Source organism: Suncus etruscus, chromosome 7 (assembly GCF_024139225.1).
Source record: "Suncus etruscus isolate mSunEtr1 chromosome 7, mSunEtr1.pri.cur, whole genome shotgun sequence".
In the NCBI taxonomy this organism is placed as follows: domain Eukaryota; kingdom Metazoa; phylum Chordata; class Mammalia; order Eulipotyphla; family Soricidae; genus Suncus; species Suncus etruscus.
The window spans coordinates 131,368,952-131,396,536 of NC_064854.1; the positions used below are offsets into that span (position 1 = coordinate 131,368,952).

The following is a 27,585-nucleotide window of genomic DNA, read 5'->3' on the forward strand; positions in this document are numbered from 1 at the left end:
ATGGCGGCAGTTGTGGAATGTGAGTGTGGCTGCTGGTGTTTCTGGAAGTATGGGGAGGGGTAGCAGTTGCATGGCCCTTGCCCAGAAAGGCCCAGATAAGCCAAACAGTCCTGAGGGAGAATAAGGGGGGAAGATTTGCATTCTCAGACTAACTATAGAACACCAGAGTGGAGCTGAAGAGAGGATATAGTGGGCAGAGTGCTTGCCTTGCACACTGCTGACATGAGTTCAATCCCTTGCGTATAGGCCCCTAAGCACCACTGGATATGGCACTATAATATAAACAAACAAACAAACAAAGCTTGAGTCTGGCACAAAAAACAGGTAGTCTAATGGAGTGAAAAGTAGTAACAGATAAACAAAGAGAGTCCTGCTCTGCAGTGGGGGATAGGGCACTGAGTAGGGGCTGGAAAGATATTGTAATAGATAGGCGTTTTGCTTTGCACATGGCCAATCCCCCAGCATCCAATATGGCCCTCTGTGCCCTCCAGAAGTTATTTCTGAGTGGAGAGTCAGGAATAACCCCAATCATCAACGGAGTGTGGGAAAAAATATTTGGTGGAGGAGAGTAAATCAACTAAATATCTATTTAAAAAAGTATCTTGATCTCCTCTGGTAAGGCCCTGATGAAATGGTATGACATACCCAGCAGAAACTCACCAACATTGCTGTGCCTATGCAAACAACAACTGCCACACACACACACATACACACCTTTTTATTGTATTTTTTATCTCTTATCTTTAAAAATAAAAGCTTACTAACCCTTCTGTTATTGTATTAATGACTTAATTGGAGATACAATAATTTTCACAAATATACTTGCTACTGAAATTTTTCTTCATTTTTTTCATCTCCCATTTTAACTTTTTTAGTTTTTCTTTCTATTTTCTAATTTTTTAATAACTTTGCTTTCTGTCTTCTTGAAACAAATGTATTATGATCAGTTATGTCAATTATGTGATGCATTTTCTTTAAATAAAAAATATTTTAAAAAAAGAGGGGGGAGTGAGGTGAAAATTAAAAAAAGAATAAAGAAACTCACCAACAGTTCCAAGTTTTGGCAAAGATGTTGTATGAGTTTCTTTGGCTGCTGTAATAAATCGAAGTGGCACTGCTGAGTGAGATCCCTGGTGCCAGAGCAAAGGTTGTGCGATCTCTGCTCCATCACAGCCAATCATATGCAAGCACAGCAAACACAGTGATGCCTCTGGGAGCAATGAAATGAAAGTGTGCCAGTACTGCAGCCAAATGAATGACCCGGTCATGGCAATGGTAATAAAATAAGGAAAGTGAAGATAAAAATATTCAAAGTTCAGAAAATTTGCCTTTTCCTAGCCCAGACCAGGGGTAAGGCACTTTGCTTTCCTTCCTGCCAATGCCAGTTCAAATTCCCAGGCACCAAATATGATAGCTTGATGCCCACCAGGGGCCACTTTGGTTCTCAGGAATAGTCCCTGAGAACCACAGGATTTGGCCCACAAACTTTCCCCCACCCAAATTTTGCCATTCTAACCTTTTCTGTTTGTTTATTTTGGTCACGCCCAGCAATCGTATCAGGGAACTACCGTATTTTTTGTACCGTAAAACGCACTCCCCCCCACTCCCAAAAGTGCATCTTATGGAGCAAATGTTGCCTGGAGCTGAAACCTGAATACAAGGGATGAGAGCGTCTAAAAACTATGTGCGTCTTATGGTTGGGTGTGTGCCTTATAGAGCAAAAAATATGATATTTAGTACCAGAATTTGAACTTTAGGTGCTGCACGAGCTTATCTCAGCATTATTTGCCTGTTATTAGGCCATACTGGAAGTGCTTGGTGCTGACTCTTGGCTCTGTGCTCAGGCATCACTCCTGATGGGCTTGGATGTGGGGTGCTGGAGATACAACCCAGGGTTAGCTGATTGCAAGCAAAAGTTCTACCCACTATACTAATGCTCTAAACCCCTCTTAGTCAGCATTAAAAAATTTCCTTTTACTGAATTATGATGAGATACAGAGTTAAAAGCTTTTTGATGGTTGAGTTTCAGTCAAACAATGTTCCAATTACCCATCCCTCTATCAGTGTGCATTTCCCACCACCAATCCCTAGTTACCCCTCCTGCCTGCCCCCAGCCTGCCTCTATGGCAGACACCTTTTCTTTATCTCTCTTTTTTCCCCTTTTCCCATTTTAGGTACCATATTTCATAATATTGTTTACTGAGGGAGTGAATTCCACTTTATGTTCTTTGATGTCCCAGTTCTTGTCCAGAGTGGTCATTTCTAACTACACCCCACCCATCTTTGTGACAAGAGTCCTACCAACTGGCCCTCCTTTCTATTCTTTTTGGCATTATTCTCATATTGTGGTTGTTATTTCATGTTCCACAAAAGAGTGAAATTATTCTATGTATGTCGGTCTCTCTCTCTGAACTCATTTCACTCAGCATGATACTATCTCCTGTCTATTAATATATAAGCAAAGTCCATGGCTTTGTTTTTTCCCAACAGCTGTATAGTTAGTATTCCATTGGTCAGTGGACCATCATTTCTTTATTCACTTATCTGTTCTCTGGCACTTGGGTTGTTTTCAGATTCGAGCTATGTGAACAGTGCTACAGATATATGAGTGCAGATGCCTTTTCTGCTTTGTGTTTTTGGGCCCATAGGGTATACATCCAGAGCAGTAATTTCTGAGTCATATGGAAGCTCAGTTTTTCTAGTGTTTTTGAAAGAATGCCCTTATTGTTTTCCAAAAAAAGGCTGGGATCAGTTAACATTCTTACCAGCAGGTAAATGAGTCCCTTTCTCCTCACATCTACAGCAACACTGGTTGTTAATTTTTTTTTTGTTTGTTTTTGAGAGTGCCAGTCTCTGTGGTGTGAGATAGATGACACCTCATTGTTGCTTTAAATTTGCATCTCCCTGGTGTATAAATAATGAGGGGCATTTTCTTATGTGCCTCCATGGCCATTTGTATTTCTTCTTTGAGGAAGTTTCTGTTCATCTCTTTCTCCCCATTTTTTGATAAAGTTGGATTTTTTTCTTAAGTTCTTCCAGGTGCTTATATATCTTGGATATGAAACCTCTGTCAGATAGATGTTAGGTAAATAATCTCTCCCCATTCTGTGGGCACTCTTTGTATCCTGGTCACCATTTCCTTGAGGTGCTGAAGCTGTTTATCTTAATTAGTTCCCTTTTGTTTATCCTTGCATCACTCACTTGGTGTTTCATCCTGATAGTGCATTTTGCATTTTGCATTCTTCAATGTCATGGAAAGTTCCGCCTGTGCCCTCTCAGCATTTATATAAGTTTACAATATAGTCAGGTTTCTTCTTCTTTTTTTTTTTTTGTTTTGTTTTGTTTTGTTTTTGGTTTTTTTTTTTTTTTTTGGTTTTTGGGCCACACCCGGCGGTGCTCAGGGGTTACTCCTGGCTGTCTGCTCAGACATAGCTCCTGGCAGGCACGGGGGACCATATGGGATTCAAACCAACCACCTTTGGTCCTGGATCGGCTCTTGCAAGGCAAACACCGCTGTGCTATCTCTCTGGGCCCAGGTTTCTTCTTTTTTTTTTTTTTTTTTTTTTTTTTTTTTTTTTTTTGGTTTTTGGGCCACACCCGGTAAACGCTCAGGGGTTACTCCTGGCTATGTGCTCAGAAGTTGCTCCTGGCTTGGGGGACCATATGGGACAACCGGGGGATCGAACCGCGGTCCTTCCCAAGGCTAGCGCAGGCAAGGCAGGCACCTTACCTTTAGCGCCACCCCGCCCGGCCCCCAGGTTTCTTCTTGATGTGATGAAAATGTTCCATAATTAGGTATTTGTGATAATTACACAATTTGGGGAATATACTACAAAACCCTCGATTTGCTCGTCAATTTTTCCTCATCATTGTTTTGGGCCACACCCAGTGGTACTCAGGGCTTACTCCTGGCTCTTGACTCAGGGTTCACTCCTGGTGCTGCTCAGAGGTCCATACAGAACCAAGAGTAGCCCCTGAGTATTTCCAGGTATGGCACCAAAACCTTAAAAACAAAAACAAAAAAAATATATATATGAAGGTCAGAACAATAGCGCAGAAGGAGGGTGTTTGCATTGCATGCAGCTGACTCTGTTCAATCCCCCAGCATCCTATATGATCCCCACAAGCCTGCTAGGAGTGATTTTCTAAGCACAGAGCCAGGAGTAACCCTGAACACTGCCAGGTGTGTCCCCAAAACACACACACACACACACACACACACACAGATGAATGAAAAAGTTCAGGAGATGCATAGTAATGATAGTTGACATACACATTGTGAAGGCACTCAATGCTTCTGAATTGTGTACTTAAAATTTTACTACAGCAAGTGAACAAAGTCTGTGTGACTTGAGAAATAGTACAGGTATAGGATGCTTGACCTAACCCAAGTTTGATCATCAGCACCCCATATGGTCCCCTAAGTCCTTCAGAGGTGATCCTTGAATACAGAGCCAAGAGAATTCCCCAGCCATAAAAGTTACATGAACATTAAAAGTGTGACTTTCAAAGTGATTAAATTGTCAAAGCCCCTTCAAATCATTTTCTTCACTCTCTTCCTTGACTTTTCTCCCCTCCCCTGCCCTGCCCTTCTTTGTTGCTGTGGTGATGAGGGCACACACTTGTTGTGCCTACTCACAATTGGCTGGTTGCAGTGCGCTGCACACCTCAAACTTTTGTGCCTATGTTAGGGTCTGGAGTCGAAGGACGGGACCACACAATTGAAATAAAGCAAAGCAAAGCTTTATTCTGTCCACCAATAAGCTACAAACCAGCCAGCCAGGGCGACCTCCTGCAGGAGGTGACACACATTCCCAGGGGTCACAAGCCAGGTTTTATAGGGCTAGAAGTATGAACTCTTGACCTTTAAGTTGACTGGCTGTTGTTGTCTGGGGTGTTTCTGGGGCATTTCATCATGTCCTTTATGGCTAAATGACTAGGGCGTCATATTGTGGTTTCTAGGGCCTTGAGGTCTGTGTCATTCTTGTTGGGCTAGAAACTGAGCCCTCAAATGGAAGCTTAGCATTGGTTCAACAAAATGGAGTCCCTTCTGCTCTAGGCTTCACACCTAGGGTCTCGGTCCCAAACTGTGGAGCTGCCAGGTACACATCTGTGTGTATGTGGGATGTGCTGGTAAGGGCACTCAGGTTGCAAGGCAGATAGATGCTTGGCCTGGCAGCCTTTTTTCTTGTTGCTGCTCTTTTCCCACCTTTTCTGTGCATACTAAAAAGAATCAAGCAAAATCATATTTGATTTTGGGGCCGGAGCAGTGGCACAATCGGTAAGGCATCTGCCTTGCACGCACTAGCCTAGAACAGACCGAGGTTCGATCCCCCCGGCGTCCCATATGGTCCCCCAAGCCAGGAGTGATTTCTGAATGCATAGCTATGAGTAACCCCTGAGCGTCACCGGGTGTGGCCCAAAAACTAAAAAAAAATCATGATTTTGTCTAAAATTGATGCAAAATGGTTTAAAATTAAATATTAAATTTATTTTTATGATGTGTACATGCTATACCAAGCAGTGCAAGGATCCATATATATAATATTATAATCCATGTATATATTATATTATATTATATTATATTATATTATATTATATTATTATCAAGGGTCAAACGCACATGTTAGGCATGTTCTCTGCAATTTCAGTTCTCTTCCCAGTCCCTGAAGACTTTATTAATTTTTGTTTAATTTTGTTTGGAACGACCCCAGTGGTGCTCACAACTTACTACGGATTCTTTGCACAGAGATGGCTCCTGGCAGTGTCCAGGGGATCATGTGTAGTGTCTGGGAGCCAACCAGGCTTGGGCTTATTCAAGGCCAGCTCCTTCATTACCTTATTACCTCTCTGGCCCTGAAAACTGCATATTTAGTAAGAATAAGTTATTATATTATTGACTATATTGTAATAAATTTTCTAACTGTGGACATTAAGGTTAGTTCCAGATTTATATTTTAGGGAAGGAATAATTTTTGGACCATACCCAGTGGTGTTCAAGGACTATTCCTGGTGATGTTCAGGGACCATATGTGGTAATGGGGATCAAACTGTTTTGTTTTGTTATCTTGGTTTTTCAGCCACACCCGGCAGTGCTCAGGGGTTCCTCCTGGCTCGGAACTCAGAAATTGCTCCTGGCAGGTTCAGAGGATCATATGGAATGTCTGGAATCGAACCCGGGTCTGTCCTGGGTTGGCTGCATGCAAGGCAAACACCTACTGCTGTACTATGTGGGGATCAAATTGGACTTGACTACATGCAAAACAAGCATCTTATCTCCATACTATCTCTCTGGTCCTCTGGTTTTGTTTATATCAAGCAATCATCCATAATTGAACCAGGGTTTCATAAAGGCAATGTTTACACTCTACATACACATTCCAGCCCTCAGATTCTTAAGTTTTTGTTTGCTTTTATTTGGGGCCACACTCAGCAATGCTCACAGACTAATCCTCTGAACTCAGGAATTACTCCTGGTGGTGCTCAGGTGACCGTATGAGTTGCAGGGGATTTGAGCCCAGGTTGGACATAAGTAAGGCAAGCTTCCTGCCTGTTGTACTATTTTTCAGTCCCTCGGATTCTTTTTTTTTTTTGGTTTTTGGGTCACACCCCGGCAGTACTCAGGGATTGCTCCTGGCTCTCTGCTCAGAAATCGCTCCTGGCAGGCCTCGCGGGACCATATGGGATCCCGGGGTTCAAACCACAGTCTTTCTGCATGCAAGGCAAATGCCTTGCCTCCATGCTATCTCTCTGGCCCATGGATTCTTTTTTTTTTTTTTTTTGGTTTTTGGGTCACACCCGGCAGTGCTCAGGGGTTCCTCCTGGCTGTCTGCTCAGAAATAGCTCCTGGCAGGCATGGGGGACCATGTGGGACACCGGGATTCAAACCAACCACCTTTGGTCCTGGATCGGCTGCTTGCAAGGCAAACACCGCTGTGCTAGCTCTCCGGGCCCCCCACGGATTCTTTTTTTTTTTTGGTTTTGGTTTTTGGGCCACACCCGTTTGACGCTCAGGGGTTACTCCTGGCTATGTGCTCAGAAATCGCCCCTGGCTTGGGGGGGACCGTATGGGACACCGGGGATCGAACCATGGTCCATCCTATGCTAGCGCTTACAAGGCAGACACCTTACCTCTAGCGCCACCTTCCCGGCCCCAGATTCTTAATTATTGGTGAAGACTAGTGAATTTTCTGTATTACTTAATCACTAAAGTCTTTTCTACTTTTGGGGCCATTGCAGTGGCGCAGGCGGTAGAGCATTTGCCTTGCACACACTAACTACGATTCAATCCCCCGGCATCCCATATGGTCCCCAAAGCCAGGGGTGATTTCTGAGTGCATGGACAGGAGGAAACCCCCTGAGCGTCACTGGGTATGGCCCAAAAACCAAAAACATACACACACACATATAATCCTTTGAATAATTTTCTTTTTTTTTTCTTTTCTTTTTTTGTTTTTGTTTTTGGGCCATTCCTGGAGGTGCTTAGGCTTTACTCCTGGCTCTGCACTTAGAAATTGCTCCTGATAGGCTTCAGAGAACCATATAGGATGCTGAGAATCGAACCCGGGTCTGTCCCGGGTCGGCCGTGTGCAAGGCAAATGCCCTACCGCTGTGCTATACTTCAGCCCCATACTCTGAATAAGTTTTACTAAACTTTATTTAAATTGAGGTTTTAGCATGGTTCTGCAGATATAAGCTTTTTTTATAGTAAGACTGTCAATTTGGGCCAGTGAGATAGCTCAATGGGCTGGAGTAAATTATTTACATGTAGGAGACTCAAGTTCAATCCCTGGCAATACTGAGCACTGCCAAGTGTGATCCTAAGACAAACAAGTAAAAAGATCCATTTGAGGGGCCAGAGCCATAGCACAGCAGTAAGGCATTTGTCTTTCACGTGGCTAACACAGGACTGACCCAGGTTCAAATCCTGGCATCCTATATGGTCCCTAGAGCCTGCCAGGAGCAACTTCTGAGTGCAGAGCCAGTAGTAACCTCTGAGCGCTGCTGGGTGTGAACCCCCCTCAAAAGATCAATATGAGATTAATTTAGCTCAGCAGTAGAGAACTTCCATTTGATGTATGAAGCCCTTCATTCCCTGGCACCATATTTAAAAAAAAAAGTGTGGTGGGGGGCAAAGCAATAGTATAGCAAGTAGAGTGCTTGCTTTGCAAACAGCTATTTTTGAGTTCGATTCCTGGCACTGTATATAATCCCCGAGCCTGTCAGGAGTGATGCCTGAACATAGATGCAGAAGTAAGCCCTGAGTGTGGCTATGTTTGGTACACACACACACACACACACACACACACACACACACACACACACACACGCGCGCGCGCGCGTCAGTGGCAGTTTTGCTACACTTCCCCACCCCTAGATCCCCTCCTGAAAAATGACAAATAATACATTTTAAAGTCCATCAAGGGGCTGGAGAGATGATACAATGGGTAAGGTGCTTGCCTTACAAACACCTGACCCAGGTTAAATCCCTGATACCCCATATGGTTCCAAACCACCACTGGAAGTAATCTCTGAGTGCAGTGTCATGAGTAAGCATGAGGAACCAGAGAGATAGCACAGCAGTGGGGTGTTTGCCTTGCAAGCAGCCGATTGAGGATGGATGGTGGTTCAAATCTCAGCATCCCATATGGTCCCCCGTGCCTGCCAGAAGCGATTTCTGAGCACAGAGGCAGGAATGACCCCTGAGCGCTGCTGGGTATAACCCAAAAACAAAAGCAAAAATAAAGAGTAAACATGAGCACATCTGTAATCCAAAAAATGAAATTAAAAAATGAATCTTGGAGCCGGAGATATAGCAGATTTTTTTTCTTGTTTCCCTCATCTAAAAACTATGTGCCCGGGTCTGAGTGGTGGTGCAGTGGTAAGGCATTTGCCTTGCATGCGGCTAACTTAGGACAGACTGCGGCTCGATCCTCCAGCGTCCCATATGGTCCCCCAAATCAGGAGCAAAAACTGTGTGTCTTATGGTCAGGTGCATCTATAGAGCACATGCAGCATATGGAACTGAAGTCTGAGAAAAATGTATGTATGTATCAGACTACTGAGGAATCTTAGCAAGAAGACCTGGAGCCCTCCAGAGCCTCTTCTCTGAAGCATGCTGCTTTTGTTTTCCCTTTCTTTGTCCTCCTCAGGTACTGGCGGAGGACGCTGGGGATGCAGGTTCGCTATGTCCAGCACGAAGACTACCAGTTCTGTTATTCCTTCCGGGGCAGACCTGGCCCCAAGCCTTCCATCCTCATGCTCCATGGATTCTCTGCACACAAGGACATGTGGCTCAGCGTTGTCAAGGTGTATTTCTAGAACTTTCTCTCCTGATGAGGTGTCACCCATCCCAGAAAAGGGTTTTCACTTAGATGTGATGTCTTCAGCAGTGGCAGAAAGCAAAGAGAACCTGTCTTCAAATTCATTCTTCAAATTCTTCTGTCATATCTGGTTTTACTTGAATATTACCTGAGATATTTGTGCCTTATAAATCATTTCACCTGCGCTGGCGCGATAGCGCAGCGGTAGGATCTTTGTCTTGCACGAAGCTGATCCAGGATGGACGTGGGTTCTATCCTCAGCATCCCATATGGTCCCCCAAGCTAGGAGCGATTTCTGAGTGCCTAGCCAGGAGTTAACCCCTGAACATCACTAGGTGTGACCCCCCCCAAACAAACACCAAACAAACAGAAATCATTTCACCTTAGAAATATTTCTTATATTGACCCTGGAGCTTCCCAGGTCTCTGAAAGAGCAAAGCTTGCCCTATCTCACTCTTCTAGTCAGCTGCATAATTTGGAGGATTAAGGAGAAGGATGTCAGGGGCTGGAGAGATAGCACAGCAGTAGGGTGTTTGCCTTGCACTAAGCCAACCTAGGATGGGCTCCAGTTGGATTCCCAGCATCCCATAAGGTCCCCCGAGCTTGCCAGGAGCAATTTCTGAGCACAAGCCAGGAATAACTCCTGAGCACCACCGGGTGTGGACAAAAGAAATTTAAAAAAAAAAAAAAAAAAGGGGCCGGGAAGGTGGCGCTAGAGATAAGGTGTCTGCCTTGTAAGCTCTACCAAGGAACGGACCTCGGTTCGATCCCCCGGCGTCCCATATGGTCCCCCCAAGCCAGGGGCGATTTCTGAGCACATAGCCAGGAGTAACCCCTGAGCGTCAAACGGGTGTGGCCCAAAAACCAAAAAAAAAAAAAAAAAAAAAAAAAAAAAAAGGAGAAGGATGTCAAATAGTAAGAGACTCAAGCCTGCTACCAAGACCTTTGTCCCCTATCCAGTTATCCTTCCACTAGAGGGTTGTCTGCTCCCCTCTGAAACTATTGGAAATGCTTATTCACATCAGGTGTTAATCAGGCTCAACCCTATATATCTACAATTTGACTCTCCAGGTCACTGTGGGGAAAACCTTCCCACAAAGAGGGGGCGAGCAGAGCAATAGTACAGCAGCTAGAGCATTTGTGTTGCATGCAGCTGATCTGAGTTCTATCTTGGCACCTCTTATGGCCCCCCAAGCCCACCAAGAGTGATCCCTGAGCACAGAACCAGGAGAAAGCCATGTTGTGCATATCACATGCTGACTATTTGGGCCTGTGTGTTCTCAGTTCCTTCCAAAGAACCTGCACTTGGTCTGTGTGGACATGCCAGGACATGAGGGCACCACGCGTTCCTCCCTGGATGACCTCTCCATAGATGGCCAAGTCAAGAGGATACATCAGGTAAGCAGGTTCTGAGTAGAAGGTATTCAGATGTTCCAACCTCAAGTGCAAGTGTGACCACACCATACCAACTTGGAACAAGCCACCGGAGCTTTCTGTCTGCAAGTCAGGCAAATAAAATTCCAGCTCAGTGGCATCCTTGGCCAGCAGTGCCCAACCGGGCCATGTTATAGATCATCCTCTTCTAAGCCTACTGTACTCATTTCTGAAGACATTTGATCCAGGATCTTGGGAAATAGAAGCTAGAACACCCTAAAGGCTTTTCCTAGAGTCTGTTTTCCTACTTACGGCTAGAAATGACAACCAGAGCCCTTCCGCATACTTGTGTCAAAAGAAAGTGCTCTTCATTGCAGAATCCAGCCATTATCTGCAGGTTAGTGCAGTTATCTGCACGTCCTGCCAGGCTGAAGAGACCCAAGGCGCTGCCAGGGTTGGGCAAAAGGATACTTGAAGGTTCTCTCTCTTTCTCTCTCTTTCTCTTTTCTCTTTCCCCTTTCTTCTTCCCTCCATCCCTCCCTCTCTCCCTTTCTCTCTCTCTTTCTCTCTCTCCCCTCACTTTCTCCTTCCCTCTCTCCCTTTCTCCTGAGGACAGTGGCTACACTTTATTCTCTGTTCTATTTTAGCCTCCATCTCCAATCTCCAGCCTCCTTACCTGAACAATCAAGGTCAGGAGTAATTTCAAAATTTAGTCTGTAAATTTCTAGTGACGTTCAATCTTTTCCCCCAGATAAGGATATGCCTTTGATGTCAAACAGTTCAGCTGTTCTGAAGTCAAGAGCCTTAGTTCTTTGGCTTGTTGTTCTTTGATTACCATTGACCTTTGTTCCCTAACAGATCACTTCTCCTATTTTAGATAAGCAGATAGATAGCTGGATGCCAGTGGAAAACTGAATAGACAGGTGAACATGTGGACAGTTGCATAAGTGGTTAGTTGGGTGGCTGAAAAGGGTTTCAAATCAGGACAAAAGTTAGGAAAATATGCTCCTGGGGCTATATTTGATCTCCTGCCTGTTTATAAACTCAGATTATTGGATTATAATCAAGATTCAGCAGTTTTGTATTGCCACTAGCTGTTTTGGCAGCAGAATGAAGCAGTTATGACAGAGATCATGTGGCCCAACAGAACAGAAAATACTTATTCGTGGGATCTTTATAGAAAGTTGCTTACCACCAACTGGGAGATGCCTTGTTGATCTTATCATCATAAGCAACGTTTTGGTCTCCTTTGCTAAGTAAAGAGAAATGCTGGAGCACTTAAGCTCCCTTCTCTATTGTCCTCGAGCGGGAGGGGATCTTTTGCTATCTAATCGCCGTTGTCCACTGTGGACAGCTGTCACACCAAGCCTCCTGCTCGCTTCTCTCTGCAGTTTGTAGAATGCCTCAAGCTGAACAAAAAGCCCTTCCATCTCATCGGCACCTCCATGGGTGGCCACGTCGCTGGGGTGTATGCCGCTTACTACCCCTCGGATCTCTGCAGTCTGAGTCTGGTGTGTCCGGCTGGTGAGTCATGAGGCGAAGCTATTCTCCTGTGTAGCTGAACACAATGGGATTGAACCTCTGAAGGAACAAAAATGGCCAGTATCTGCTATGATGAGTTTTTTTGTTTGTTTGTTTTGGGGCCACACCCAGTGGCACTCAGGAATTACTCCTGGCTTTGTGCTCAGAAATCGCTCCTCCCTGGCTCCTGGGATGCTGGGATCAAACCTGGGTCCATCCTGGATCAGCGCGTGGAAGGCAAACGCCCTACTCCTGTGCTACCACTCCAGCCCCTGATCTCTTTTTTTTGTTATTTTGTTTTTTGTTTGTTTGTTTTTTGTTTTTGAGTCACACCCGGCAGTGCTCAGGGGTTACTCCTTTCTCCATGCTCAGAAATCGCCCCTGGCAGGCATAAGGGTTCATATGGGATGCCGGGATTCAAACCATCGTCCTTCTGCATGAAAGGCAAACGTCTTACCTCCATGCTATCTCTCCGGCCACAAAATCTCTTATTTTGCTGTGTGTTCTAATAATATGATATGCTCTAGAGACAGCAGGCCAAGTAGCAGTTAGATTACCATAATCATACTGGCTTAAATTATAGAACTAGTGCTGGGTACATAATTGAAAGGATTGGAGCATATGGAAGACCCCAAGTTCAATGCCTGACACTGCATGATCCCAGAAGAATTGTGTTGGGAGTGGTTCCAGGGGAAGAGAAAGAAGGAGAGAGGTGTGATGAAAAGAGAGAGGGGGTAGAGGATGAGAGGAAAAAGATGGAGAGAGAAGAAAGGAAAGAAAGTACTATAGGGGCCAGAGAGATAACTCAGTACGGAGGGAACTTGCCTTCTATGTGGCCAACCTAGATTTTATTTCTGACCTGGGTTCAATTCCCATCCCAGGTTTAATCCCAAGACATCCCATTTGGTCCCCCAAATACCACTAAGAGTAATTTCTGTATGTAGAGCCAGAGTAACCCCTGAGCATTGTTGAGTGTGGCCCAAAAATAAAAATAAAAAGAACTATCATGCCTATCCTTGTTTTTTACTTTTTGAAAAGTCAGATATTTTTATTTATGTTTTAATTTTTTGTTTTGTTGGGGTTTTTTGTTTGTTTTCTGGGCTATCCCCATTTGATGCTCAGGGGTTACTCCTTGCTCCTGGCTTGGGGGGACCATATGGGACGCGGGGGGAATTGAACTGCAGTCCTTCCTTGGCTAGCGTTTGCAAGGCAGACACCTTACCTCTAGCGCCACCTCCCCAGCCCCTTGTTTTGTTTGTTTTTAGGCCATACCCAGGGGCTGTTTGTGGCTCTGTGCTTAGAGGTTCATTCCTGGGGCACTCAGAGGTGCTATAAGAGGGCCTCAATTTGTACTTCAGCCCAGTGAATAGACACCCGGGCCCAACTTCCTGCATTTTTTTAATTTATTTTTATTTATTTATTTATTTTGGTTTTTGAGTTATACCCGGCAGCGCTCAGGGGCTCCTCCTGGCTCTATGCTCAGAAATCGCTCCTGGAAGGCTCAGGGGACCATATGGGATGCCAGGATTCGAACCACTGACCTTCTGCATGAAAGGCAGATGCCTTACCTCCATGCTATCCCTCTGAGCCCAACTTCCTGCATTTTTATCATAGGGTTTTTATTTATTTATTTGATGGATCATACCTGTAGGATGTGCAGGTGCTTCCTCCAGCTCCACCCCCAGGACAGCATGGGACTGTCCCCTCCCATGCTCACCCACCAAGTGTTAACAAGCAAGTTGGCACACAGTAGCCTGGGGGACTTTCCCGGGATTCCTGCCAATTAGTTCAAGGGCAGTTCAATGTGAGGATGCAGTGCCACTTGGGCCAGACAGTGGCAGGGCTAACTTGGGCTGCCCTGGCTGTGCTCAGAGACTCCAGATCTGCACCCAGGGATGGCTAGGAGGCCACGTGATGCCTGGGGTTGAACAGAGCTGGGTGTGTGCCAGGCATGTGTCTGAAATCCTGTACTAACTCTCCAGCTCTGACTCTTCCCTTCTTCTGGGCTCCCCGTGCTACTTGTCCAAAAACCACAGCTCGAGTAACCAGTGATCGAAATAGCCAAAAGGTTTTTTCATCTGTGTTTCAAAGTGTCTGACTTAACTTCTAGCAAGCATGAAAATGCTCACCTAAGATATATTACCTCTCATTGAAAGGGAAGTACCCCCTGAGAAGACAGGGGTTGGTGAGTAGCAGAAGCATCAGCAAATTGTTTGACTTTGACCCTGACAGGCCTGGAGTACCCCATTGATAACAAATTCATCCAACGGCTCAAAGAACTGCAGGCCACGGCCTCCATTGAGAAGATCCCCTTGATCCCCTCAACCCCGGAAGAGATGAGTGAAATGCTGCAACTCTGCTCCTACGTCCGCTTCAAGGTGCCCCAGCAGGTAAAGGATCTCTAGCGCCATATAACATGTTTTTGCTCTATAAGATACACCTGACCATAAGATGTGCATAGTTTTCAGACTAGGAAAAAAAGAAAAAAATGACAATTGCAGCAGTGATCAACTAGTCTTGAAAGACTAAAAAAAAAAAAAAAAAATATTGAAAGGGGCCGGGCGGTGGCGCAAGAGGTAAGGTGCCTGCCTTACCTGCGCTAGCCTTGGAGAGGACCGCGGTTCGATCCCCCGGCGTCCCATATGGTCCCCCAAGCCAGGAGCGACTTCTGAGCACATAGCCAGGAGTAACCCCTGAGCGTCACCGGGTGTGGCCCAAAAACCAAAAAAAAAAAAAAAAAAGACTAAAAAAAGTCTTTAAAATAGTCTCCATATGTGATGGTGAAAGTGCGTTAACCTAATTGTTCATCCTATGTGGTATGTCTGCTATATAAAGGTCCGTCACACTGCAAATGTCAGGTGGTTAGATGTCCTCCTTCCCTGCACTCAGCCTTCAGCTGCAGGCCTCATTCACTCTATAAGGTGCACAGGCCTTTGCCCCATCTTTTTCTTGGGGGGAGGAATGTGTCTTATGGTATGAAAAATATGGTACTTGTTCTCTGCCCAGTCTTCTATATTCATTCATGCTACAAGATCTGTAGGCAGAGCCTAGGATGTAGCAGACCTGGGGCTGTCCACAAATATTAATAATGATTAATATTAATAATATAATAATTAATTAATTGTTAATAATGTCAACGATAGGAGGTGGGCAATCACAGGCCAGTGGGGAAGGCAGACAGTGGACAGAAAAACTGTGTAAAGTTCCTTAGAGAAAATGAAGATGTGTGGTAATTGAAAGCAGGGGAGCAGGGGAAGGTTTGATAAGTCCCTTTAAGGAACAGATAGATAGATGTACAGGGGTGGAAAAAACAGGCATGTTCTGAGGCACTTGGTGATGACTCGAGGTGGAGAGAGAATATATTGAAGAGTACCAAAGCAGGGTTGGTTGTTGTTGTTGGTTTGTTGGGGTTTTTTTGTTTGTTTTGTTTTGTTTTGCTTTGCCTTGCCACACTCGGCATAGCTCAGGGGTTACTCCTGGCTCTGCACTCAGAAATCGCTCCTGGCAGGCTCGGGGACCATATGGGATGCCGGAAATTGAACCTGGGTTCATCTGGGTCAGCCGCATTTAAGACAAATGCCTTACCACCATGCTATCTCTCCGGCCCTGTTGGTTGATTTTTTTTTTTAATTAAAGGGTGAGGAAGACTGGAGAGATAATATGAAGAAGATAGGGCACTTGCCTTGCAAGCAGGCAACCTGGCTTTGATTCCTGGCATCTCATATGATCTCTGAGTACACAGCCAGGACTTAGACCTGAGCAACACTGGGTGTGACCAAAAACAAAAAAAAATGTAGTGCCTGGGATTGAACCCAGCCTCGTGCATATAGAACATGCACTCAGTCTGTTATATCTCTGGCCTAAGATTTTCAGCGTTTCCTGTTTTTTTGGAGCTACACTTAGTAGTGCTTGTGCTCTACTCTTGGCTCAGTGCTCAGGGGATCAAACTCTGTCATGCAGAGCTGGTACTCCAGCTGTTTCAATTATCTCCCTAGTGCTCATAAGATAATATCTTAAGTTCACTTTATGATCACAGGATCACTTTATGCTTTCAAAATTACTGAAACTCCCAAAGAGCTTTTGTCTATGAGGGTAATGACTATTGATACTGACCATATTTGAAAATAAAACCCAGAAAAGCTTAAAATACGGAATAAATGAAGCTGGGCAGAGAGCTCAACAAACTGGAGTGTATCCTGTGCATGGAGGAATCCCAGGTTTACTTCCAAGCACTATATAGCCCCCGAGGAAAAAAATCTGAAAAGAAAAAAGCAAAAGAAACCAACATTGAGGTCAAGAGACCTCATTTTGTTTTGTTTTGTTTTGTTTTATAAGCTTCTGCCGTGGCCCTCAGAAATGGCTACTTAGCTACAACTAGCCCCCTTGAGCATGCTGGGCAGGACCACAAAGAAAGAAAAATCTGTAGAAGCAGAACCAGAATGATATTACAGTGATTAGGGTACTTGCCTTTCACATGGTCTACCCAGGTTGGGTCCCAGGCAACCTTTATATTCTCCTGTCTTGTCAGGAGTAAGCCCTGAGCACCACTGGATATGGCCCAAAAATAAAATAACAACAGCAACAAGAATATATATTCATTCTTTTTAAATTAAATTTAATTTTTTTGTTTTTTTTGTTTTTGTTTTTTGGTTCATACCCAGCAACGCTCAGGGATTACTCCTGGCTCTATGCTCAGAAATCCCTCCTGGCAGACTCAGTCGACCCTATGGAATGGCGAGGCTCAAACCACCGTCCTGCATGCAAGGCAAACGCCTTACCTCCATGCTATCACTCCGGCCCACATTCTTTTTTTTAAAGTATTTTTATTTAATTCCAATTAATTACAAAGTCGCAATAAATTCATATTATTTCAACACCAACCCCATCACCAGTATCTATTTCCCTTCTCTAGTGTCTCCACTTTTAATTTTATTTATCATCAGAATGTCATTATCCTAATTATGTATGGATAGTATGTTTTAAAAAATAAAAATAGATAATTATATTCAAGGTAAACATTTAGTAGTATTATGAAAATAGTTAGACCTCACAGATTTTCAATAAGTATTAAGAAATCTGGCTGGCCAGTTTGAGGATGACAGGACTTATAAGGTTAGGAGAGAAGTCTGGGAACCATTGAAGAAGTGCAATGGAATACAAATGAAAGCAGAAAATCAGTCAGGGTGTTATTGTGATTTTAGCTCTTGTGGAGATCTAGATAAGGCAGTGGTCGTTGAGATAAGGTCTGGAATCTTGTGACTGACCAAAGTGGTTTTTGATTCTCAGTGTAAATAGAAGTTGACATGACCAGCCTGAGAGACAATACAGGGCTAAGGCACTTGCCTGGCATACAGCCGAGCCCAGTTCAATTTCCAGCATTGCATTTGGTCCTCTGAGAGAGCTAGAGCTGGCCCCTAAGCACAGATCTGAAGCAGCCCTTGAGCGCCACTGGGTGTGGTCAAATTTTGTAGGAAAAAAAAACTGACATAGGAGAGGAGTTCCACAAAACAAACAAACTAACATGACGCAAGGATAGATTCAGTTGCTTACTGTAAACTCCTGACAGTGCTCAAAAAAGAGAACAGGATAAGGAATTTTTTTTTTTTTGTTTTTGGGTCACACCCGACAATGTTCAGGGATTCCTCCTGGCTCTATGCTCAGAAATCACTCCTGGCAGGCTTGGGGGACCCTATGGGATGCTGGGATTCGAACCACCATCCTTCTGCATGCAAGGCAAACGCTTTACCTCCATGCTATCTCTCCAGCCCAGGAATTTTTTTTGTAGGATAAGGAATTTTAGCTGGCTCTCTGAACGCAGGCCCTGGGAACAGTTTCAAAAGGGAAGAGGCAGTAAAGAGGTGACAGCTGAGCATGCAGGAGGCAAAGGCTGCAGGGTGTTGGCATGCACACACAGTATCTTATCACATGTTTTTACAAGTTAAATCTCACCCCTACCTGTGATGTCAAAATAAGAGGGAAGGAAAGTCGGTGAGGGGTCATCCTTGGGCTCCATTCTTGGCACAAACTGGTCTAGGCTGGTTTCTCCTTTCTTGTGGGGAGGCGGTTGGTTGGACCACATCCAGTGGTGCTCAGGGCTTACTCCTGGTTCTGAGCTCAGGGATCTCTCCTGGGGGGGACTTGTGGGTGGTGAGACTTGAACCCACATGCAATGTAGACACCTTACCCACTATACTATCACTGTCCCCATGGCTGGTTTCTTCTGTAAGTACCTTTTTCTAAGAGACATATTTTCCATTACTATGAAATATTACAATTCAAAGACATAAAGCTTAGCCTTCCTTTTTGAGGTGATGAGTCCTGAACAGGGGTCACAGACAGTCCCTATTCTGTCTCACTTCAAAAGTGAGACAATAATTTCTGGTACTTAGGTGCTTGAGCTGGAAAAAGATTGTAGCAATGTTCACTTCAGACACCTGTGAGGCCCCAGAGAGCAAATACTAAGTGTGTCATTAGAAATCTGGATGGTGGGCCCGGAGAGATAGCACAGTGGCGTTTGCCTTGCAAGCAGCCGATCCAGGACCAAAGGTGGTTGGTTCGAATCCCGGTGTCCCATATGGTCCCCCGTGCCTGCCAGGAGCTATTTCTGAGCAGACAGCCAGGAGTAACCCCTGAGCAATGCCGGGTGTGGCCCAAAAACCAAAAAAAAAAAAAAAAAAAATCTGGATGGAGTTGAGGAAAGGATGACAGAGCTATGGAGGTGAGGCCATCAGGTGATAGTGATGATCGTGGTCTGAATGGGGTGATCAGGGGAAAGAGTAGAGAAAGCCAAGAGAGAGAGGTTCCAAGGCATGCCTCGTGACAGCAAGTAATTTTCCTGTTGAGGGAACAGGAGCCTCTCTTGGTCGACTGTGTCCTGGAGCAAATGGACTTACTCAATTACTAAGTAGATCTGTCTCTGAAGCAGCACCCGGAATCTGGTTGTTGGGGATTTGTATCACTGAATTCCCTTTTGATTTGTAAAGTGGCACCCAATTTCCAGGCACCCGATTCCCAGACAGCCCTGAAATCTTCCTATGATAGAAAACATTATAGACAATTCACATTTTTGAGCCATCAGAAATATGAGAGCAGTGGGAGAAAATAAACACTCTAAAAGTCTTTCTTCCTAGGAGAAGTGAAGACTCAAATACACAGCCCTGTATCATGTTGTGTCCTGATTGTTCACATGTGTGTGTCTTCCGTTCTGTGCTCTGTGAGCACAGGGACTTTGTCCTAATTGTCCAGCTTCCCACAAAGTGTTTGCAAGAAGCCAGTCCTAGGTTCAGTCATGATGGTTCTATAGATGAGAGAATTTCTGAATAAAAAAAAATGCAATCATGGAGAACACATGTGTGGATGGATGAAGCATTGATGCATTTCTGCCCGTCAGTTTGAGATGATAGGTCAGAGGGATGGCTGAATTCTGATTGAATGAATGGGCGGTGGCTTGGAGAATGCAGGTATGTGAGTGGACGGACTGGCAGATGAGGACAGATGGAAGACTTACGCATATATGATTTCAGAGATGCAGGATAAATGCAACCTGCTTGGAGCAGAGATGGAGGATGGCAGGATGGAAGAAAGGAAGGTTGGATGGGATGATAGGATGGATGGGAAGAAGAATAAGGGCTAGGATATTAGGGTGAGCGGTGAATGGACAGAGTAGATATGGAAAATGGATGCATGCATGATGGATGGATACATGGATAGAGATGCTGGGTCAAGAACGCGGCTCAGTGGAGCAACTGGCTTGCACGTGTGAGGCTCTGGATTCCATCCCCTTCTCAAGGAAGTGGAGGGAGTTTGATGCTTGAACAATGTACCAGTCTTGCCATTGGTCTCACCTCCGTGCTTCTAGTTCTAGAACCAGTCGGATACTAGTTGTGCTCCAAAGAGTTGATTTAGTTTGAGTGATTTGTGGCTGCAGCTTTTCACTTCACTCAATACACGAGATTCCCAAGTACATTCTGGAGTCAGACCTTCCCAGTTAGATGAAAGGAGCGACGGCGGCCAATGTGCCTTTAGTATTCTGCTCAAGAAACCTGAGGCTGGAGGGAGAAGAAGCTGAGATCCTCCTGGCCTCAGCTTCTCTGATGGAGATCTGGTTCCAGATCTGGTCTGTCCATTTTTGCTTTAGCTCCCTCAACCCCCACAGAGAAGGCAGAGACATAGACTCTATGGAACTCTTTCATCATTTCCTTTTTGCTTTATTTTCTGAACAGGACTTCTTCATCTGGCTATGACTAATAATTGCTTGCTAATCTTTTCATCCTAGTTATGGTTGTGCTTATCAGAGAATCCAGATAAAGTGACAGTTAGTGAAGGCGGGGTGGGAAGTGGGGGGGGCACTTTGCTGACACAAAATCCTATTCCCAGCTAAAAAAGAACCCAACTGAAAACTCCCTATTGCAATGTACACTGGTCATGGGAATCCAGAGGCTCAGGTCCTACAAAACATGGCAGTGCCATACATTGGGGGAAAGTCTCTTCCCTCAAAGTCCCAGAGCCAGGAGAGGCCTGAGAAAGCCCATCTCGTTTTGCTCTCTGACCTCGCTTCTTTTTCCACAGATCCTGCAAGGCCTCGTGGATGTCCGCATCCCTCACAATGGCTTCTACAGAAAGTGTAAGTCGCCCAGCACTAAACACGGTGAAGTGATGCCAGTGAAGCTTTCTGGTGACTGGCTTTAAGTTCCTAAATTTCTGAGGCTGTTTCGGGGGAAAGGGAGGAGGAGTGTGAAGAGGGAAAGTAGCAGCCTGGCTTGATGCCTCTCCCAGGCTCTCCACTTGCCCTTGCATTGCCCAGCAGACACTAACTCAGCTCTCCATCTTTGAAAGTGTTTTTGGAAATCGTCAGTGAGAAATCAAGATATTCCCTCCAAGAGAACATGAACAAGATCAACGTCCCGACGCAGATTATCTGGGGGAAGCAAGACCAGGTGAGAGCTACTGGGGGTAAAGGGAGGTGGTACCGGGAATTCTGTCTAGAGGGAAAAGCCTGTGAGTGCCACACCCAGTAACTACTGGTTGTATACTCAAGAATGACTCCTGGTGGTGCTCAAGGGACCATATGGAATGCCTGACCCTCATTCTGACCCTGACCCTAACCCTGACTCTAGCCCTAACTTAAAACCTGTCTACCCTACTAGATTTGAACCCAGTAAGACCATATGCAAGGCAAGTGCTCTACCTGCTGAACTGTTACTTTAGTCTGTATTCAAAATGTTTTTAAACTTTATTTACTGGTTGATTAATTTATTGATTAGTTACTGGGCCTCACCCAGTGGTGCTCAGGGGTTACTCCTGACTCTGCACTCAGAAATTGCCCCTAGCAGGCTTGGGGGACCAAATGAGTTTCGGGGAATAGAACCGAGGTCCGTAGGGATTGGTTGCATGCAAGGCAAATGTCCTACAGCTGTGCTATCTCTCTGGCCCTGTATTCAAATTTTTTAAATCAAAACTATAGAGTAAATGGTACAAACAAACAAAAACAAAAACAAACAAACAAAAAAAACACCTCAAAGGGAGTTGCTGGAATATAGCTCAGTGGCCCTGGGTGTCCCTGACAGCAAAACAAAACAAAGATCTTCAAATAATGCAAGAAGGGTTCCCAGTATCTTTTTTTTTTTTTTGGGTTTTTGGTTTTTGGTTTTTGGGTCACACCCGGCAGCGCTCAGGGATTACTCCTGGCTCTATGCTCAGAAATCGCTCCTGACAGGCTCGAGGGACCCTATGGGATGCCAGGATTTGAACCACCGTCGCTCTGCATCTAAGGCAAATGCCTTACCACTGTGCTATCTCTCTGGCCCGGGTTTCCAGTACCTTGGTTTTGTTTATAAACCACAAAATAACTCTCATTTCCTATCTAGGATCCAGTTCTAACATTTCTGCAGCAGGGAAATTGGCAAATATTTTCTCTAAAGACCCAGTTAGGTTTGTAGTTACTGGCGCTGGATTCTTCTGTTGTGAAAAGGCAGACTTAGGTGATCCGTACTTTCTGACCAGAGGATCACAGAGGATTGCAGAAGTTCTGTGCACCTTTATTTCAGAATGACATCATTAGCACATAAAAACTATCTGTAAAATTTTACGGGAGTGGGGACAGTGTTGACTCATCTATTAGAGGACTAGGTCATTGCATTTCATGTGTTAGTTGCTTAATAATTCTGCCATTTTACTTGTGCTTTGTATTAGAAGATTTGAAGGAAATAGTTCATATACAAGTGTAAACAGGAAGTTAAATTTTCACAGTGGCCCTTGTTTCAGTTGAATTATGATATGGATTGCTATAATGAGAAACATTTTATATGAAATTTGTAACATCTGATTGGCTTATAGCTAACAAATTTCTTAGATGGTTAGTCTTTTATTTATTTTTATAAATAAATTATTTAATTGACACCATGACATACACAGTCACAAAGTTGTTCATGATTAAGTTTCAGTCATACAATGGACAACGCCTGTCACCAGAGCACATTTCCCATCACTAATGTGTCTCCAGTTGCCCTCCCTCCCACTAATCTCTCACCCTGTTTCTCCCTTTTTCTCTTTCTTTTTTTTTTGGGGGGGGGGTTTGGGCCACACCTGACGGTGCTCAGGTGTTACTCCTGGCTATCTACTCAGAAATAGTTCCTGGCAGGCACAGCAGACCATATGGGACACCGGGATTTGAACCAACCACCTTAGGTCCTGGATCAGCTGCTTGCAAGGCAAACACCGCTGTGCTAATGTCCTTTTTTTCTCTTTCTATCTCTCTCCCTCTTACTCTCCCTCTCTCTCTTTTTCTTTTTTTTTTTTTTTTTTTTTTTGATTTTTGGTTTTTGGGCCACACCCGGCGGTGCTCAGGGTTTACTCCTGGCTGTCTGCTCAGAAATAGCTCCTGGCAGGCACTGGGGACCATATGGGACACCGGGATTCGAACCAACCACCTTTGGTCCTGGATCGGCTGCTTGCAAGGCAAACGCCGCTGTGCTATCTCGCCAGGTCCACCTCTCTCTCTTTTTCTAACAACTTTTTATTTTTGCTTCTTGCACCATACCCAGTGATGACACTTAAGGATTACTCCTGGCTATGTGCTCAGAAATTGCTCCTGGCTTGGGGGTTCATCTGAGATGCCAGGGGATTGAACCGTGGTCCGTCCTAGGTTTGCTTGTGCAAGGCAAACGCCCTACTGCTTGCACCACTGCTCTGTCCCCTTTCTAACAATTTTTTAAAATCATTTATTTGGGACTTTCCTTCCATGCAGCTGACCTGGGTTCAAATCCCTGATATTGCTTATAGCACCCTTGGATCAGAGTCAGAAATGGCCCTTAAATACTGCAGAGTGTAGACCAGACCCTCCTCCCTATATATTTTTTATTTTGAAATAATTTTAAATGTACAAAATAATGATTAAATATGCATATGATTTCCTATTCCTACGTATATTTAACCTAAATACATCTTTCAATGATGTATTGAGATAAAAGTCACATTGGAGATACCATAATTTTCACAAATGTGCTTGCTACTGTAACTTATTCTTTTTTCTTTTTTTTTCCTCTTCTATTTTATTTTTCTTTCTATTTTTTTCCAATAACTTTGCTTTTACTAATCTAGAAACAATGTATTATGATCAACTATGTCAATTATGCGATGCATTTTCTTTAAATAAATTTTATAAAATAAAATAAGATGTTATATACTATAGAATTCTATATAACCCACCCAAATCCACCTATTGAACCCTGTATCTCTCTCCAAATCTTCTTCCTGTCCTTTTTAGTTTTCCTCTACTTTGTTCTCAGCCCCAGAGCAACACTCATCTCTTATCTGTTTCTATAATCTAGAACTTTCATATGGTACCATCTAGCTTTATTCATATGCTGTCTTTCATTCAAACATGGCTTTGTTTTGGTTGTTTTATGGGCCACAGTTCTAAGGATTTATTCCTGGCTCTGTACTTAGGAATCAATCCTGGTGGGCTCAGAGGACCGTGTGGGGAACCAGGGATCAAACGCGTGTCAGCTGTGTGACGGCAAGCGCCCTGTCTGCTGTACTATAGCTCCAGCTCTCATTCGATCACATCGGCTTTAAGCACTGATGGGGGCCAGACACACACACATACCAAACAAACAGCAAAGAATGTCCTCCCACACAATCCCTGAACATGATCACTGTCAAAATATTTCCCACTCATATGATGCTTTCCAAAATCTGTAGTTCATATTCTAAGTCATCTCATCTAATGTCCCATCTTGAGTTCTCTTCCACCACTTTCTGATCCCTGAACCTGGATCTAATCTCAGCCCACATGTTTTATGTCATGTCTTGAAAATCTCATAATGGGAAAGGCCCTTCCTTGTGTTGTTATCATTCAGGATACTTGAAGACTACAGGCTCAGTAGTTTATTAATATGTATTTTATGTATTTTATATGTATTTATTAATATGTATGTTTCTTAAGTATGTCTGCTGTTTCCTCATTGCTGTGACTGAGTCATAAGAGATTGTGACCTCAGAGGAACCTCTTTGCCCTTGTTGCTCATGTTAATCTTTTTTTTTTCTTTAATTTGGGGCCACACCCAGAAGTACTCAAGGGTTACTCCTGACTCTGCACTCAGGAACTACTCCTGGCAGTATGCTAATATGCTTATACTTATATGCTGGGGAAGCATATAAGATGTGTGGAATTAAACCAGGTCATTACCTGGAAGGCAAGCTCTCTCTCCTCTGTACTATCTCTCCAACCCCTCTGATGTCAACCTTCAGTGTTGAAGGTCTGCATTGCAGTTCGTATTTCTCTATTTGCAACTAATAAGGACTTTATCTGAGACCTTATAGATATCCTGCTGCTCTTCAAACTCTCTCTTAGATGAACCACCCTCCAGGATTCCTGCCCCAATATTTGGCATTACTTTACTAATAATAACTTGCTTTATTAAGAGATGCATAATATTGGGGCCCGGAGAGATAGCTCAGCGGCGTTTGCCTTGCAAGCAGCCGATCCAGGACCAAAGGTGGTTGGTTCGAATCCCGGTGTCCCATATGGTCCCCCGTGCCTGCCAGGAGCTATTTCTGAGCAGACAGCCAGGAGTAACCCCTGAGCACCGCCGGGTGTGGCCCAAAAAAAAAAAAAAAAAAAAAGAGATGCATAATATTATATGGAACTGCCATGATCTAATGATTGTACTAATGGTTGTCATTGAGATCACTTCTAGTCTTTGTATTAAACAATACCTGAGTCATTGTTCATGTAGCATGTAGAGAATATCGAAAGGGAAAATTATTAAATATGGGATCACTGGGATAATATGGAGGTAGGGCATTTACCTTGCATGCAGAAGGATGGTGGTTCGAATCCCGGCATCCCATATGGTCGCCTGAGCCTGCCAGGAGCAATTTCTGAGCGTAAAGCCAGGAGAAACCCCTGTGCACTGCCGGGTATAACCCAAAAATCAAAAGATATATATATATATATATATATATATATATATATATATGTATATATACACACACAATATATACACACACATATGGGATCACTGAATGAAAGGAACGCACATATATGGCATAGTCAGATGGCTAGAGAGATAGCACATGGGTTAAGACTTAGACCTAACCAATCTAGATACAATTTGTAGCAACACTTATGGTTCTTGAACATTCTCTTGGGTTTTGTCTATGTACTTCTGGCAGCCCCAACACACACACACACACACACACACACACACACACACACACACCTCCTCCTCCATCAGGGATCATGTGTTTTCACCTCCCAAAGATGGCAGCAGCACAATTCCTGGCTCAAGCTGCTCGTGCTCCAGTAAGCATGAGGCTGGTCGTGCAATCCCTCAAGAGGCACAGCCCCAATACCACAGTGATTTGATGTGACCATTCACCACCATCCAGAAAAGTACGCCCTGTTTCTCCCCTCTAACACAGGATCACTTTTGTCGCACAGGTACTTGATGTGTCTGGAGCAGACATGTTGGCCAAGTCGATTGCCAACTGCCAGGTGGAACTTCTGGAAAACTGCGGGCACTCGGTGGTGATGGAAAGACCTAGGAAGACAGCCAAGCTCATTGTGGACTTCCTGGCCTCTCTGCACGATTCAGACAACAACAAGAAGCTGAACTGACACCCTCCAGCAACCTGCATTCCACACCCACCTTCTGCTCCCTTCTAAGTCAGAACGGCCCCCAACTTCTCAGGGATTCTGCCCCAAATGCAACTACAACCCCTACGTCCCTGAGGAAGCCAAACATCTCCCCACCCTGCACCCTCAGTCTCTAAAGAGCCTCCAAGCTTCAGAGACCACAGGAGATCTCCAAGATATTTTTTTCATAAAATGGAAACCCCAGTGGAAGGAACTAAGAAAACTCAGCTGTGAAATCTACCAAGACATTTAAATATGTGTCATGTCACAAATATTTAAATATGCTCATGTCACAGAACAGCAGCTACCTTGGACCGTCACTGCTGTGGCTGTTTTCTTTAAAGCATTCAACCCAGACAAAAACTCGGGGTCATATTTCTCTTGCTTTAGATATTCTTCCCTGCATGGTCCATGGCTGTTTTAGGAGCGTTAGTCCCCACTGCTGAGCTTCCTCTTGTTTCTGTCTGATAAAAGTTTTGCACAGACCCACCAGTGAATGCATTATCTATGCAGTGCCTGGGAGGAAGGAAGCGGGCTCAGCCCAGAGAAGAGAGAGTTTGACCCCCAGAGGTGAGGCTTGTTGGAGGGAACCCGGAACAGTTTCATTACAAAGAACATCTGGTAGGTGGGTTTCCAGAGAATAAATCCTTATTTTTTAAAAAATAGGACTAAGAAAGCAATAACATTTTCTCTAAAGATCCATCTTGGGCTCCACACTGAAGCATCCGGTGGGCCTTTTTTTCTATTTTGCTGTGCTCCTGAAACCCTTGGATGTAAAATAATAGTCAGTTAATGAATTCTGTGAATTCTGTGATCAGTAATGTGATTGGAAATAAGTCTAACACTGTAAAAGTGACCACCATGACATGAAATAAATTTAATAAGTCTAGATTAGTAACATGCAGGTGGCTTTTATTTCTTTCTTTCTGTGAAGGGAGAATGGGTTTGGAGTTTCCAGGCCACATCTGGTAATGCAGAGGCGTAACTCCTGCTTCTACTCATGGATGGCTCCTGGTGGTGCTTGGGGACCATACAGTGCCAGGAATCAAACCCAGAGCTCCAGATGCAAAACAAGTACTTCAATTCATTGATCTATCTCTTGAGTCAAGCTTCTCCAAGATCCTAATTAAATGTAACATTGATACTTATTTTTCTTATCTTTCTTAATTTAATTTTTTAAATAATGTTTTCTTAATTATTTTAATTAATTTTCTTTTTTTCTTAAAC

General features: G+C 44.1%; 1 protein-coding gene across 1 annotated transcript; it reads left to right on the forward strand.

Annotated features, from left to right (window-relative positions):
- ABHD6 (abhydrolase domain containing 6, acylglycerol lipase) lies at positions 1–27,252 on the forward strand. Its single transcript, XM_049777727.1, has 10 exons — positions 1–19; positions 4,656–4,801; positions 4,963–5,102; positions 9,153–9,309; positions 10,608–10,721; positions 12,089–12,221; positions 14,451–14,608; positions 20,787–20,841; positions 21,054–21,154; positions 26,164–27,252. Exons 1-10 carry the CDS (start codon positions 1–3, stop codon positions 26,338–26,340), a joined length of 1,200 nt encoding a protein of 399 aa, XP_049633684.1. The 3' UTR covers positions 26,341–27,252.
- The last annotated feature ends 333 nt before the right edge of the window (positions 27,253–27,585 follow it).